General features: G+C 35.7%; 1 protein-coding gene across 2 annotated transcripts in view; it reads right to left on the reverse strand.

Moving 5' to 3' along the window:
- Positions 1-16861, reverse strand: part of RAPGEF2 (Rap guanine nucleotide exchange factor 2) — a 201933-nt gene that overhangs the window by 83480 nt on the left and 101592 nt on the right. Inside the window, exon 7 of one of the 2 annotated variants that reach the window (XM_014944719.1) lies at positions 14444-14461. The exons of the other annotated variant lie outside the window; for it this stretch is intronic. Within the exon in view, the coding sequence (XP_014800205.1) occupies positions 14444-14461 (18 nt within the window). The remainder of the gene's footprint in view (positions 1-14443; positions 14462-16861) is intronic. 2 annotated transcript variants of the gene reach the window in all.

The raw sequence follows: 16861 nt of genomic DNA on the forward strand, positions 1-16861 counted from the left end.
GGAACAACCTTAACAGTTGTTACACAAGCAAAAACACACAGGAAAAAATTAATATTACAGAATACTATGTCATACTACCGGCAGCTGCCTTCCACCAAAATAACATGTCCACTGATAATTAGTTTGGTATGTTACACAGTGATTTCTCTTGGTACTGATGATGACAACTAGTAAACGAGACTATAAAAATTAGTTGGAATGAATTTTAGTAAAGCAAGAAAATATCCTGAAATACCTGGTCTATTTTTTCTGCAGTTATTCTAAGGACACTATTCACATACTGCACATTTTAAATTGAATATATTTACATTTATTAGAGTTTAATGACACTTGTGCCCTTGGTCTTGCAGTATATGCTAAAAGAGAAGATATTCTTTAGATGACTGAATTACAAAAATTAGCTCATAATTTCCAAAATTCTTTGTAATGTGCCAGTGCAACTAACAGATGATTTTAAAATGTTAAATTACGTTAAGCCTTATAAAACAGCCTAATGCCGAGCGCAATCAATTTTCTGAAGAAGTGCTGACCAGAAATAGCGGAAGTTATTCATTCTAGGAAGCTCAGACAAACCCTCTCTAGTACAAAATTTAAAAATATTACTTGTTGACAAAGCAATTATAACCCTCTTGAGTCTGATTTGGTGGCTTTGCGGTTAACACCACGAGCAGAATTGGAATGTGGGGTTTTACACTCGTGTCAGGAAAAAATGAAGTTCTGCCAAGACAGAAATGTCACCCCAGCGTAGCAAGGGAGCACACCACTTTCTGAACTCCATTACATACAGAACTATCAACACGCATTTTACTCTGCATCAGTTGGTATTTCCAGCTAAAATCTAGCCTAGATTTCTGTGGCATAAGCCTTAAATTGTAACATGAAAACACGAGCTACACTATTAAAACATCAGTGAAAGTCAAAACTTCCAGATGACAGTGGCATCAAACACTTCCCTACTGCTTTTTCTGGTCACTACTACACACCTGTACTTGCCTGTTGGAAAATTAATACATGAATATTGAAAATATATATGAAATATATATTGAAAATATATGAAACCAAAATTTAAAGCAACTTAACAAAGTCTAATTCATGTTCACATGCATCAAACTGATGAAAACTTGGTGGTTTCCAAAACAGAAAGAAGCCTCTTTACATTCAAAAGGTGGAAAGTGATATTTATGCAATTAGGTAAAGAAAACACCACTCTTGGGCAATTTGTGAGTCCAAATAATTCCAAGAAATAAATGGTTGATTCCACTTCCCTATTCCTTCCTCCTCCTCTGCCACCATTTCCACCACTTTCCAGGTACCGTGGTGCAGTGTATTCATACGTACCGTCCATTATCAGTTTGGAAAATGATTACATATAAATTATATTTTATCAAAAAAATAATTAATCAGAAGTTCAGTGAATCATTATACGTTTCAGTGAAGAATGAATGTAATTTAAATCAGTGTAAAACACCAGATCAATATGTCCTGGAAAGTTTCTATCATAAACATGCATGAATAGCTTAAAGAAAACCTCACTGCTACTTTGTGTTCATGCATATCTCCAAACCCATGTAAGAACTCCCTGTTTAGGATTAAAGTTTCAAAAGAGCAAAACATTTTTGCTGATGCTTTTAGGCAATTAAACTGAGATGTTAATAAACCTGATGTGCAATAATTGGACATGACAGGGTATCCCCAGCTGCTTTCAAAATGTTGTATTTATGAGAAAGCTGGCATCTCTCTATGAGTTGCATAAAAGAATGCTAAAAAATCCTTTCAAAAGTAACTACAAACATTAGGATATCATTGGACTACCCACAGGACTCATAAACAGTGGTTCTGAATTTAGGTAGAAACCTATACAGACCTCAGCAGCATCTGACTGTAATGCCTTTCAGCTGTTTTATATTCTAGAACGTAATCTCACACAGATATTATTCTCCTAAACACTGTCAACAATGCTTGGAGTATTAAACCTTTTTAGGTTAATGACAAATGCTGCAACAACAGATTACCTCAAATCTTCAATTTCAAGCAGTCACCTTAACACGCAACCATTTATGGGAGTACTTAAATTTTTATGCAGATTACGTAGAGAGAAACCATTCTTTTCCTCAAGTACCTCAAGAACAGAAGTTATCAGCACATTTTCCCCTTCCCTTTAAACACAATATAAAGCATAATTTCCTTCATGTTCAAAATCTTAGGCAAAAGACAACAGAACAAAATACGGTCACCAAATTTAGTGCCACTTCATGACTAGTAGCTAGAACCTGGGGGGAAGGAAGGGAGGGAGTCAAAGAAATAGAAATAATGACCAAGGAATAAGGCAAAAAATCACAATCATTATGTATGCCCCAAAAATATTCACAGTGAAGGGACTATCACATGGATATTACACACTTGTGTAGGCAGAATATAGACAGCTACATTGCAGAGTGCAAAAATGGAGTAGATAATTTTAATGAAAATAAGGTAGAGGTACCTTTGCTTCGCCCTGCCTTCTTCACTTGGAAAGAAATGGCCGTTTAAAACTTAATGTTAAGCTCAGGGCTATTGGACACAAAACTGTTCAGTTCCCAGGAGCATGCTTCCAAATTTTATAAAGCTGATGCTCTCTCCCTCCCACTAGCCTTAGGAGAGAGATTGCTAAATAACAATCTGATGCTTCTATCAGATTTAAAAACACCAACTGAAACGACTAAAACCCCAGAACAATAATTCACTGCAAATGCTACAATATATTTAAATGTCCCGTACAATATGAACGCTTTATTGTAATGTGTTTATGCAAATTTACTGCCGGTAAATTTAAATCTCTGGCCATATGACCCAATTTCATGCGAGCAAGTTCCTGTTTATCAGCAAAATGCAGACATGGAATTGTCTAGGCACACCTGTCCTGTTTGCACTTTCTTGAGATGTCTGAGAACTTTAAATAGAACTCTGTTGAATCAGGGAAAATTACCAAATATATTCTCCAAGGTGAATTGCTATGACTGAAATACCACTCCAGCCAAAAGTAACAGTATTTGTCAAATTAATTTTTTTTTTATTCATAAAGCTGTGGTATTAACATCATTGTAACAACGTTCATCACCCCAACACCAAAGCAACAGTTACAACAGGGCGATGTATGCTATTTTGCTAAAACATTTACTAATGTTACAGACCACTTGAACAAATGCCCTTCTGTTGAGCTGCTGCTGCAGATGAATCTATAATCCGGATCTTTAAAATAATGACAAGCCCAGAGCAGTCAGCTCTGGGTGGATGTGCCGTAGACTGCCAGTCTTCCCTTTGACCACAGACTCGTGTCACCTTCTGTGCACAGCTCTGTTTTCAGTACAGCAAACTTTCTGTTTGCATGCCATCCATTTTAAAATGGGAGCGACTTATAGTATTCATTTAAAATACTTGCCATCGAATTCTCTTACATACGACAATTGTTAGAATAGACATGAAGAAAACCTATAACTGATGGGTACTCATCCCAAACGTGACCAGATGTCCCATTTCCAGAGCATCTACTTTAGCTTACGAAACTGACTTGAGCAAAGGCTCATCACAGTAACAGAGCATACAGACTTTTCTCTGGACTCAGTATTTATTTATGCTTTAAATCTAACAATGCTTTTAACAAGAAAAACAAATAATAATAATATTAAAGATCAACATATCTTTTGTGTTCCTGCAACACTTATAAGGTCTTACTAATCAAATTTTACTTGCAAGATCAAAATAATATTTAGTATGTATGTCTGTGAAGTCACTTTTTGTAATGTTTAACTGATTTACCTGTGGTTTTTTTACATAAAGCAAGGGGTTATTACTTACACAAGCTAAAGTTTAGTGCATATAACATGGTTTTACAAGTATATATTATCACTATTAAATGTTAAAAATTAGACATGAAAATTCAAGATATTAATGACTTGAATTGGTGAATGGTCACAACTAGTTTAATTTCCTTAACTGTTTCAGTACTTGAATGAAAAAAATTTCTAGTCTGTTAGGCTAGAAAGTTTTTCCTAATGTTCATAAAACTTTCTCACTTTGGTATAAGGACAAGAGTTTAAGATAACGTGTTAATTAAATCAGAGAACATGAGAACGTGCTTTCTGCTTTTAAACTGTGAAAAATAAAGTACGATAGCACAAAAGCAAACACTCTTTTAAGGTCAAGAATGATGATGTTGGGCATATAGCACTAGCAGTGCCTGTTTACCAGATCCTTGACACTCATGCCCGCTAGGGACTGGGTTCACTACGGAGACACAAATCGCTTGACTATCTTGGAGGAAAAACAAAACCAAGAAAATACCCACGAAACCCCACGTATCATTGTGTCCATCCCAATTTCACAGCAGGAATCCAAGGACAAGAGTTCTTCACTTATGTGACACACCCCCAAAATTTCATGTTCTTCACTGTATAATTATGCAGCAAAACTTTATGGAAGTTGGATAACTCCATATCTGTTTCATGTGTATCCCACTGATGCAATGCTAAAAGGTAAGAGTAACGCTCAGGGATTTTTGTCAAAATCCTAGACTATTTTTTCACCAGCCCCATTGTATCCTGTTACCTGAAATATGCTGACATGTTTGAATCACAAGGATGATTCTTCTGGCACAGAAGTTTCAATATAAAATATTAATGGATTAAAAACAAACAAGCCCCATATTTTTCCAATCTTCTCTAAATGCTAGCTGGTTATCTGTTGTTTTTTGTTGTTTGTTTATTTATTGGGAGATTTTGGCAATAGTGGAGGGGGAGTATTTTTGTTTTAAGCAAATACAATATGCTTTCTAATAGTTTTTCTTGAACTTAACTCAGAAGAGATATAAGGGAGACTCTAAAACTCTCATCACTGTGTTCCAGGTGCAGACAGACAAGACTGGCAGAAAACCTCTAGTCTGCCATTAGGTTACCAGATTCCCCAAATAATGGTGGAAATTGTGTGCCATTTTTACTACTGTATGTGATGTTGAGTCCTTCCTGTCCATCTTCTTGAATGTTTATTTTGGACATCTCCTGGGGTAACTAGCTACTTATCTCTGACACTTTGAGGATGTTTAACTTTGAAAGGGCAGGTTGCTTTAAAGAGGATTTTCATTCACTTCAATTGTCTGTTGGAAGGAAATAACTTTTGGATTTGTCCCCAGCCACAGTCTTATCCAGGGAGACTCTCAAAAGAGCCTGCTCCAGGGGTTCCCAATTAAAATCAACACTAAAACCAGTTTATTGGCATAAGATTATTTTCTTTTTGGAGAACTCTCTCCTCATGCCCCTGCATATCCTCCCTTGTGTAATGCACCATGCACTAACATATCTTGAGAGCTTTGTGCCCTGGCACCAGTAACTGAACAGAAATCATTTATCCAGACCTTTGGCTTTTATCAGCAACAAGCTTCAGTTGTCCCTTCTTTTAAAAATAGTTATCAAGCAAATGAGCCAAATTTGGTTTAGATCAGAAAAAAAATCATAACAACATTATATCCTTCAAATAAAGTAACCTTAATATAAAATTCTAAGAAATGCCCTTTCCCTCTCCTCTTCCCCTATCAAATAAAACAGGGAGCCAACTACTATCAACTGATGGATGTCCCATTTTGCAAATTTAACACTACATTTTTCCCTTGCAATTTCAAGATCAGTTACCTAGTTACAGAAGTGCTAAATAAAATGAGGTAGAAGTGCACATACCAGATGGAGTAACCCTAATAATTTGATCCTATATTGTTTTGTATTCCAAGATTACTATCAGAAGACTTGTTACTATGCATCCTTTTAAGATGATCTTTTACTGCCCATGGATCATTTGCAGACTTTAGCTGCAGGCCTTTGCACTCACCAAATTACAACACTGAAGAGTAATATAGAGAATATAATTTAGCAAAGTGAAAGGAAGAAAAGGTAAAACATTTTACTTTTTAGCACTTGCATAGACACACACATATACAAATAATGGAAAACACAGTGAGAGCACAATCTGTGTAGTTTTTACGCCAGCCATATCAACAATACACATAACACCTGCCAGATGTTCCAGGTGCATATCAAAACTTTACTATCTGAAAATTCAAATATAATTAAGGCTAACTGCTGAAAAGTGAAACCCAGTTACCCATACCCATTACTCATAAAACAGAATCCTAACACTTTGACTAGACCTTACATGAAATAACAAAAGTTTTTCTTCATTACACACACACACACAAAAAAGAAAAAGAAAATTCTTTCCAATCAGAAATGTGCAAATACCAGGAATTAAAATTCTTTCCATCAGAAATGTGCAAATACCAGGAATTAAAAAGTGCTCACAGGTGCTCAACCTAACATCTAAGAACACCACAGTGCCCTGAGTATGGCTACATAAGCATGTTAACAGGATGGTGAAAGAGCAGGAAAGAATTTACACACAAACCTAGTGGTAAATTCAGGGTAACTACCTTGCTTTGCTAAGGACTTATTAGCTCCCCTGAGCTGAACTGTCACCTACTGGAAGACACAAGAGTGGACTACAGCATTCACACTTGGCAGGACTAGCCAGGGCACTGTAACAGACACATCTACCCAATAAAGTGAAAAGGATTTACACATTAGAAGATTGTATTTCAGACTAATTAGTGTTTAAATAAAGCAAATTATTCCACCTTTTTTCCTAACCAGTATCTTTTGGCCAAGAAAAATCGTTGCTTAAATTAAGACTACCTGGAAAGTATGATGGAGACATTGCTGCATCTTCATTAGCAGCTATGGCAGCACTTTGAGAGAAGCCTGGTAACTGCAACTTGGGCTGCTAAGTCTCAACTAGAAGCTTAGAAACATAATTATGTTGAATGTGCAATTACCATTTTAACAACTGTATTTGCTTCACTTCAACCAAACACAGCTTTTAAAGAAACGAAAGCACTTCCCTCTTTTCCACTCCAAGAAACCCACCATCGCTTAACTATCATGACAGACAACCTCAAAGATCTATTCTGAGACCTTGGTCAATTCCTTTACTCCTAAGGCAAGTTTTCAATCTCTGACTCTGAAATGTTAAGTTTTAAAGATTTTGGGCACTTCTGTAAAAAAAACAAAACAAAAAAAAACCCCAAATTTGAAATAATTCACAAATAGGAATTATAGCATTATTTCTACATAGCAAAAGTTACAAGTAGCACAAAGCTTCAAGCACATGAAAATCAAAGCTATGTTAAACTAAATATACACAATTTTCTTCTAACTTACTATCACCATTGGAGCTTACTTTCACAAATTACTGTTTAAGATCATTACACCAGACTAGAAGCCAGGAGCTGCAGATTACAGTTCTTGTTTTACTACTAAATTCTTGCAGTGCCTCTAATTTCTTCCTCCCTTGTCTCAGACTCATTTGATACTCATGCACCAAAACTCGTTATGGAATTATCACATTTAAATGTGTTAGAAAAGGTTCCAGTCTTTGGAGGAGCCTTTAAGGCACGACTATAACATCAATATTTCAAAACAGAAGAGACAGTCTAGCTTTTTTTTTTTCTTCCTTTCCTTCTTCCTTCCTTTGCAAGACTGGTGACAAAATAACATATGCTAGTTATCCAAGAGAAAAGTATTTGCAAATCCAAAACAGAAAGTGAAAGAATAACTCACCTTTTGGACTTAGAATCATAGAATCATTTAAGTTGGAAAAGACCTTTAAGATCATCAAGTCCAGCTATTAACCTAGCACTGCCAAGTCCACCACTCAACTATGTCCCTCAGCACTACATCTACTTGTCTTTCAAATACCTCCAAGGGATGGTGACTCAACCACTTTCCTGGGCAACCTGTTCCAACACTTGACAATGCTTTTGGTGAAGACTTTTTTCCTAATAACCCTCTAACCCTAATTAACCTAATAATCCTCCCCTGGTGCAACTTGAGACTGCTTCCTCTTGTCCTATCACCTATCACCTGGGAGAAGGGATCAACCCCCATCTTGCTACACCCTCCTCTCAGGTAGTTGTAGAGAGCAATACAGTCTCCCCTCAGCCTCCTTTTCTCCAGGCTAAACAACCCCAGTTTCCTCAGATGCTCCTCGTAAAACTTGTTCTCCAGACCCCTCACCAGCTTTGTTGCCCTTCTCTGGACACACTCCAGCACCTCAATGTCTTTCTTGTAGTGAAGGGTGCCCAAAACTGAACACAGTATTCGAGGTGGAGCCTCACCAGTGCCGAGTACAGGGAGACAATCACTTCCCTAGTCCTGCTGGCCACACTATTTCTGATAAAAGCCAGGATGCTACTGGCCACCTTAGAACATTCTATCTTCCAATTCTATACATATTTCCTTAGTTGCTCCAGATATTTAAACTACTGTTTTTATAAACTTTTTTAGAGCTTTGAAATTCACTCATCAAAATGGTCATTTTAAAGTATTCAAATCAAATACAAAAACACCATTAAAAGTACTCAGAAACAGAAGAAACAGAACCTTTTGTGGAAAGATTGACACCGAATACTAATCATTGTATCTTTAAGTCTCTGCGTCAAGCACAGCTCACGTAACAGTGGCTCAGATGCTTGGGAAAAAATAAACTGACAGCTTCTTTCCATGCTTTAGTGAACAAATGTCTACATTAGAACATTCAACATCACTCATGATGCTCATCTGTATAGAGATGCCAGTGTTGAAAGAATCTGTACTGGAATTCTACAAATATACTGCATATGCACATCCTATTTCCCTGTATGTATGCAAACATTGTTTCTAAACGAACAACCGTACGCTAATGAGGATATCCGATTTAAAAATATTTAAGAACACATGTATGTATTGGGTTTTTTAATTTTCCTCAGTTCTAATCAAGTTTAAGTGGTGGAAATTCAATATTTGTGTTTAGTTACATTATACATTGATCAGTTTAGAAAAGAGTTATGAAAAATTCATTTTTCTGCTGCACGAACAACTGTCTGCTTTGGTGAGAAACCTCACATTTAATTTTACACCCTACACATCAGGAAACCAATCTTTTATATAATATAAAAGAGCACGTCACAAGTCAGTAACTGCAAAAACACACTACTCTGAAAAATCTATGCTATTGTTAATCAAAGCTTCATATACATGTGGTCATAAAGCACTGGCAAGTCTACAAGCTGTAAACAGGACCTAGTGTCAGCAATATATCTTAAAAAAAAGAAACTCAATAATATTACTGACACTTCAGTTGCAGAAAATACTGCATACCTTCAATATTTCTCTTTGAATTTCCAAATCTAATCACAATTACAAATCCAATTATTACATCAATGTGAGCCCTTCCAAAGAGAATGGAAGAACAGCAAATCCCAATGGATAGCCGAGTTCTGCAGCAAGGATGATGTAATATATAAAAATAGACATCCTCTGTCAGAAGCTGCAAGTTGAGTAAATAACACGCTGCATGTTATTAATTTTGCATTAGCTTGCCAGTAGACATTACTAAAAGGATGATGAACTAACAATTTTGTTTTGCTTCGGGTGCTACACAAAATAAAACGATAGCATTTCTCATATATTAACTCTAATACATAACATACTACATAACCTTAAACAGTAATAGTCCCTTACATCATGGAGTAAAGAAAGAAGCCATTTGACTAAAAAGGTTGTGTTTTGTGATGAACACAGAATATAGGGATGGGAATTACATACTGTCATTATAACATTACCAGTGGATGTTTCTATAAAGAAATGTCGAACTTCTATACAAAAAAAAATGGTTAACAGGGACTGCCCAAATCATCTCAGGAATTTCATATTTCAGATGAAATTGCTCCACAAATTTTTTAGTGTCTCACTTCAAAATACACTTGCATATGTAACACAGACACATACTTCAGGATTATTGCATGTGTTCAAATATTATACATACAAACTATGTACATCTACTTAGTATTTTGTATTACTTCCTAGCATGATGTATGCATCAATCTCATTCCAAAGCATGATCAGGTTTTAAGCCAGCTGCTTTTGAAATTGAACATTAAATTCTGAAAATGAAAAAAACTACTGAAATATCCTTCCTGGTAAAAGGACACTTGCACTTGACAATGTTGAGCTAGCCCCTTTCTTTTATTAATGGAATAATCATTACAGTCTATTTTATTTCAAATATAAACAGTAGAAATACTAAATAAACTACTTTAAATTGAATGTGTTATCGCTAGAGACAAATTTGTTTGTGCAAACAAACATGCAAACGTGTTTAATCACACATGCAAATATGTGATTAAAATACCTTCACATACCACGCCGCTTCCCATCGGCAATACACTGTAAATTTAGGTGTGTGTTCAATTACAGTTTGAATACCATTTCTGTGGTTATATTACTTAAACAAATTAGTTTCATAACTAAGAACAGAAATAAAAATTGAATTAGACTCATTAAGTGAGACAACCTTTTGCTTTCATTTTGCACATGGCACATAACAGGACATTCTCAGTTTCCCCTCTCCTTGTTCTTCACATTATTCCTCTGTCTGGGGGAAATCTAAGCTAGTACCAAGTTCAAAAATTGAATCAATTTAAATAGATTTAGCTGCCGCAACTCATATGCATCTCTAAAGCCAAAACCCTCAACATCCTGCTTCCCCAAACATTTTTGATGACCAAGTACGCCTAAGAACTCCAGGAGTTCTTCTGTGTTTTTTTTTTCCTTTGTAATTAGACTTGCTCAGCACTTTCAAGGTCAAGGATGTTGAAAAAAATTGTTTTTTCCCAAGCCTTGCCATATCCTTTATACCTTTGTATAAAATCAAGCTTTCAGCGTGTCCACACCTCCTCATTCACTGCCCTAGCCTGGCAAATTAACTCAGATGTAGTTATTTCTTCCTAAAAGCAAGCTTTTTAATGTGAACACTCACAATTGATTCTGTGGTTTGCTTTTTGCTTTATTAAGTGAACTTGTATAAGCATGAAAGTGCTAGATAATACTAAAAATTATCAGGTTCATTAAAAGATGAAGATATTTACAGGCTTTAAAGATTTGACAGTATTCTTTTAAACAAGCATATATGAGGTATTTCAAGATCATTTGTAGTGGTCCATGGAAAGACATCCAGCAATGTCTATTTTACAATATAAGCATAAACACACATGCAGAGAAGCAACTGTATTATGCTGATTTTTAACACTAAGTCCCATCACAAATTATACTTGACTTCTGTAACAAAGTCCTAAAATATAATCAGCGTTTTTGAATTCTCATCTACTATATTAGCCACAAGAAAACACTGCTTGTCATCTTGTAAACTTTCATGTTGCTTCAGTAGCCAAACACACTGAATATAGGAAGGCTAGCCTGTAGATCAAGTTCAGGCAGAAAAAAAAATTAAATTACCATTTTTTTAAATCTTTCCTAAATGTAGAAATATGACATACAACAGCTTTGTTGACTTTTGAAATGTATTGCAGACAAAGGAAAAGACAAAATTTGTTTCATAAAACATAACAATCTGAAAATAAATTTTCAATCCAGGAATTTTAGACTCTCAGCAGACAATGTGAATACAAACAGTATCAGGGAAACTAGGCTACTTTGCCAACGCTTTGCACTCTTAGTTACAAGAGAGGATGGGGGCAGGAAGCAAGGTTTCTACAATTTGCTACTAAGTAACCAGGTTCTAATACTTTTTAAAAAATAATATAAAAAAGAGCCAGGAAAAAACCCTCATTTTTTCAGGGAGTCATGGCAGCAGATGAGACTTGACTCAGCGACATTAGACATGGTTTCATTTCCAGGCCTCTTCTCATTCAAATGAGTTCAGTCACCTCCTTCAAATAAGACCCAGGACAATACCTGTCTGCCCTTAGCGGATCAGCTGGGTGCCTGGCTCCATGGCACAGCGTGTGAGGATGGAACTGCTGCACGCTTCTAACTTGGGGAGGAAGCTGTGGTTATGGATGGCTCCATGCCCACTGCTCCTTTCCTTCCAACACCGGATAAACGGATTGTCACCTCAAGTGAATCTCAAGCTGAATGGGATAAGAAAGGCTACTAATTGCAGAGAGACCTTTTGCGGGGATTTCAGCAGCTGGCTTAAAAAAGCCCAGCTGAGGATGCACTAGCGGCAATTTCCACAAGCCTGTTAACTAATTCAAATCTGGACAGATTCTCACAGACTGAAAAAACCACACACTACACTTTCTGTTCAGGGCTATTCACAGGTGCTTCAGTGTTTTATTTACAGGCCTACCTGCATCTCTCTAAATATCCCTCAGTAAGCTTCGATATTTCACCTTTAGCAAAGCAAAGGCAAAGGTACAGACTAGAAAAGCCCACATCTCCATTTATATATCTAGTCTGAGGTACAGGAGACACAGATTATTACAAACTAGGGGGTTATAAATTACTACTCATAACCTCAATGCCACTAAAGAACAGCATCTAATTTTGAAGAAAGTTATTTTTCCTTTATGAACTTTTAATTTATGCTAAATATGTCATGCATTATATACACAATAATCAGTTCAGCAACACTCAGACAAGGCATAACTAATTCTTCATGGGTGCACTGAAGCAGCTACAAAGTTTATTGGCAGTAAGGTGTCACAAGTCTAGTCTTTTTTAAATTCACTCCATAGGTGACAATTCTATATTAAAGTTAAAAAAAAAAATCAGCCCCAAACCAGAAGAAAAGCCTTGTAGGTTCTTAAGAGATAGGGTCCACACCTTCAGTCAAGTTGCTCAAAACAAGGGCTCTCCACTGAAAACATTAAGTAGCCTTAAGTATAGACACACACAGAAAGAAGATCCACATTCAGAAGTTAAAATGCAATTTCTGCTATTAAGTAATGAGAGGTTAACACTGATCTAGTTAAAATCAGTTTCTGACACATTAGAAGCACAAGCAAAAATTTTCTGTCAAAAAAATCTGAACAAGGTTTTCCAGATTCCAGTAAGAACAGCTCAACCTAAACTTATCAGGCTTCTTTTTTCTACCCTGAAAAAGAACAGATCCATTTTACCAAACTACAAATGGAGGCAAAACACATGCCATTTTATCAGTATGATAAAACACATTCATTTTATTTCCATACATTACGACGTTTCTATTTTCCTCACCCTAGAAATCAGCAATACTTGTTCCAAAAGTAACATGCCTAAGTACAATATTCAACATTAGATTTCACTTCAAGTGGTCTTCAAGCATTAGGGTAAGTTATCAAAATACTAGAAGTATTTCAAATTCCTGTCATAATTTGAGAAGCACATTATCACCCTTGGATGTAATATTTTAGTAACCATAGGTTACTCAGGATCATTCCAGTGAAAAACTGGTGATCTGAAGATAAGAAACTGGGTACCTAGAAGAAATGTACCATACATAGTCAAGAAAGAGGGCATTTCAGCATAGAAATCGCTTGCCTATGATACTGGAACCATACTGAAATTTGAACCCCCCGAGTCTTTTAAATAAAGAAATTAATTGAACAATGTGACACAGAAGGAACTTTTAAAATAAAATGTTTCCTGATAAAATATCAGAAGAATGAACCAAAGCAATATCTGAGGAAAGGAAGACTTCTGAAGCTAAAAAAAAATAGTTTTAATCCATTTTCAGCTCTATCACAAGAGATTTCTCAAGCATACTAGCGGGGACATTTACCAGTTGGACAAGACACATTCTATCAAATGCTGCATTTGGTGGACTCTCAGTATTTTCTCACTTTGGCATTGACAAATGCAATTACAAAAACAAGTTAATTTTAAAAGACTCCACTCAGATATTCAGATTACTTTGACTGCACTTGAGATCCGATGTGAGTCAAAACTTCTGTATTATGTTTGGTATCCTTTCAAGATACTTGACTGCCTCAGACACACAGTTCTCCTTGGCTTGGCAAGTCCATGCTTCAAATAATGGCCATTTACACATACTTTGATAGGAATCTAAAAAATCCAGCTTCTGTATACTGAATCAGTACATGTCATCAGAACAGAAGACAAGCAAGAAGCACTGTTGCAAGTTTTCAGCCAACAAAAACTTTTCATTGCTTCTTTGGTGCTCATCTTCTCACACTCCATTTCCCTGTCCTACTGACATACAGGTACTAAACAGCAGCAGGGGCCTACTTTTTAAATCAAAACCGAAGATGAAGTCCTCCATGTCATGGAAGAGACACTTGAGTAAACTGTCTCTCAAACGCTAAATATTTTATATATACATTCTTTGCTTATGGTTTTCTATTTTCTCTAAATCACAGGACATCAAAGCAAGGAAGAAAGGTCAATCAAGATAGGCAAGAGACATTGTGCTGTCACCAACTTCCACATTGACATTAGTATTTTTATATCATAGTGAGGTTGCACAAGTATCAAAGCAAAGGCTAGGAGACAATTTTAGTCATAACATTGAGTCAGTATTATGCTATCACACTGCAAACCCACAAGTAAATTGTTAGTGGACCGTACACAGTAAGTTACAATACCTGAGGTTTAGTGCATTCCTGTGAGCCAAAATGAAATGAATGCCATATAGGAGGAAAGGAAAAGATGAACATTATCAGACATGCCATAGTACATTCCACCACTATGAAGATAATGTTAAAATTATGTTAATGGGGGTCCACCATCCCCTACAAGTTGACTCTATTGCAAAAAGCCATGCCACAACTGACAGCACTGCATTTAATTTTTAATTCTTGAAAAGCACAGCCATGCATCTTCATTTAAGCTCTACATTTCACTCTAGATTTTCCCAAAGATATAGAAAACTTTCTTCAGAAAATGCTGCATGAACTTTCTGAAGAAAAGCATTGAGAGATTAGTGCAAATAAAGCATTAATAATTTATCAACAAAAAAAATAATCACTCTACAGGGTAACTACAGATTTAGGGTAAAAAAAATATAAGAAAACTGCACATTGTAAGAAGATTTTGAGGATGCTATCAAAGCAGCTTTCTTACTTTGGATCTCATGTACCTAACACCTAAACCAGAACGCAACCACAGGGAAGAGCAAACTAGAAAACAATGCGTCATATTATTCTTTTTCCAATTTGACTTGAACACATTATTTACTTCACTGTCTGAACATCTGCAGGTTTTTTTAATGCTTCTGCCTTATTTTTCCAAAATTAAGAAGTAGAGCCAAAGACCAGACTCTCATAGGTGCTGACCAAAGAATGGATGAGCAACAAGCCCACAAGATACATGCTATAATACGCTTTGAATTCCTACGCGTTTCAAAAAAAGCCTGCTTTCTACAGTCAATTTTTCAAGAAATGAAGACTAAAAAAAAAAAAAAATTAGGTCAAGGGACATAAGGTAGGAAGGGAGAAAAGACAATTCAGCCTTTAACATGTATGGTTAAAGCAATAGAAATAATACTGGTAGTAGAAGTGAATGGAAGAACAATGTATACAAGATCACCAAATACTGTAAAAATAGTAGGGAATGGGCCAGCATGAAGAGTCTTCACTACATTGTAAAACTCATTTGAGTTTATTTGACTCTATTTGCTTTGAAAAAGAAATAAAAAATAAAGTCAGTCATATGCATCATATTACACTTTTTAAAGCAACATTTGACTGCAATTATTGCAAATTTTACAGTTTATTTGGCAATCTCTTCCAACTCAATATGAAATCTCGCTTGCAATGAATTTCCCAACACATACACAAAATCATTATGAACTCTCACAACAGAATGGCACACAATGGGCTTTTGCTCTTAGTACCAGTTAAGCTCACAAAAACTCACCAGGCATACCTAAAGCGAAATTTATACAACAGGCAAGGACCTACGAATGCAAATGGCACTGTGTGTAATCTAAATATTGCCCTTCTAGAGTTAGATAAAAATCACACTCAAAATGTTTTCTAAGTACAACATACACATCTAAATAATACGAACAAAAGTAATTCTTCCTGTAATTCCTACAAAGTACAATAACACATATTTATTTTTTCAAAGACAAAATAGTAAAATGTTTCATCTTCAAACCAAGTGTACTGGCTCGATCCATATTAAATTTAGAGGCAATTAAAACTGCTCTGAAAATTAAACCATTAAAAGCCGTTGTATAAACAAAAACAAATTGTTGGCATAAAATGTAATTATTCAACTCATGAGGAAAAGCCTGTATAATTAACAGATGTAATCAAACATCTATACACTTACAGACACACATTGAATATACAGGGAACTGGCAAACAAGTCAAGGAATAAGGATAAAGAAGGAAAAATGGAAAAAAACTACAACTCCATTGAATCAAAGACAGTATTTTAAAAACACTAAAGCTCTAATTCTGCAAATTTTTATGCACGTGGCTTACATTGTGCAAAATTCAGCCCAATGAATTTAATGAGAATAAATATGCACAAAGTTATTTATACCCATGCCTTTATGGTTCTAACAGATTTGGGGGTTTAAACAAATAAAAGAGTGCCAAAAACAAACAGCTTTTCCAGCATTTTGCTTACAGCTGAAATCAATACCAACCAAACACTAGTCTAATAGAACTTTTCTCAATTTAAAAAGCATAGAAAATATTTCATAGAATAAGTTTTAATTATTAGTTTATTTCCATCTCATGAGAAAGTCTGATAACTTTCAACATCTAAGAAACCCAGTAAAACGACCAAATGATCTCCCTGATGATGGGCAGACTATGTAGCTCACTGAAACCCAAGTATAGAGGGCTCAAGGCAGACAGCAGTAAAGGTTAATTTGACATTCAAGTTCTGGATACCAAAAAGAAATGACACATTAATCCAAGAATTTGACCTACTGCAGTGCAGCACAGTCCTTTTCAGGCAACGACTGTTATCCTACATGTGAATGAGCACTTCACTAACTGAACTTTTAACACTGTACACTATTTGTACTGTAACTTAATATCAAA

This window comes from Calidris pugnax, unplaced genomic scaffold (assembly GCF_001431845.1).
Source record: "Calidris pugnax isolate Ruff unplaced genomic scaffold, ASM143184v1 scaffold15, whole genome shotgun sequence".
In the NCBI taxonomy this organism is placed as follows: Eukaryota; Metazoa; Chordata; class Aves; order Charadriiformes; family Scolopacidae; genus Calidris; species Calidris pugnax.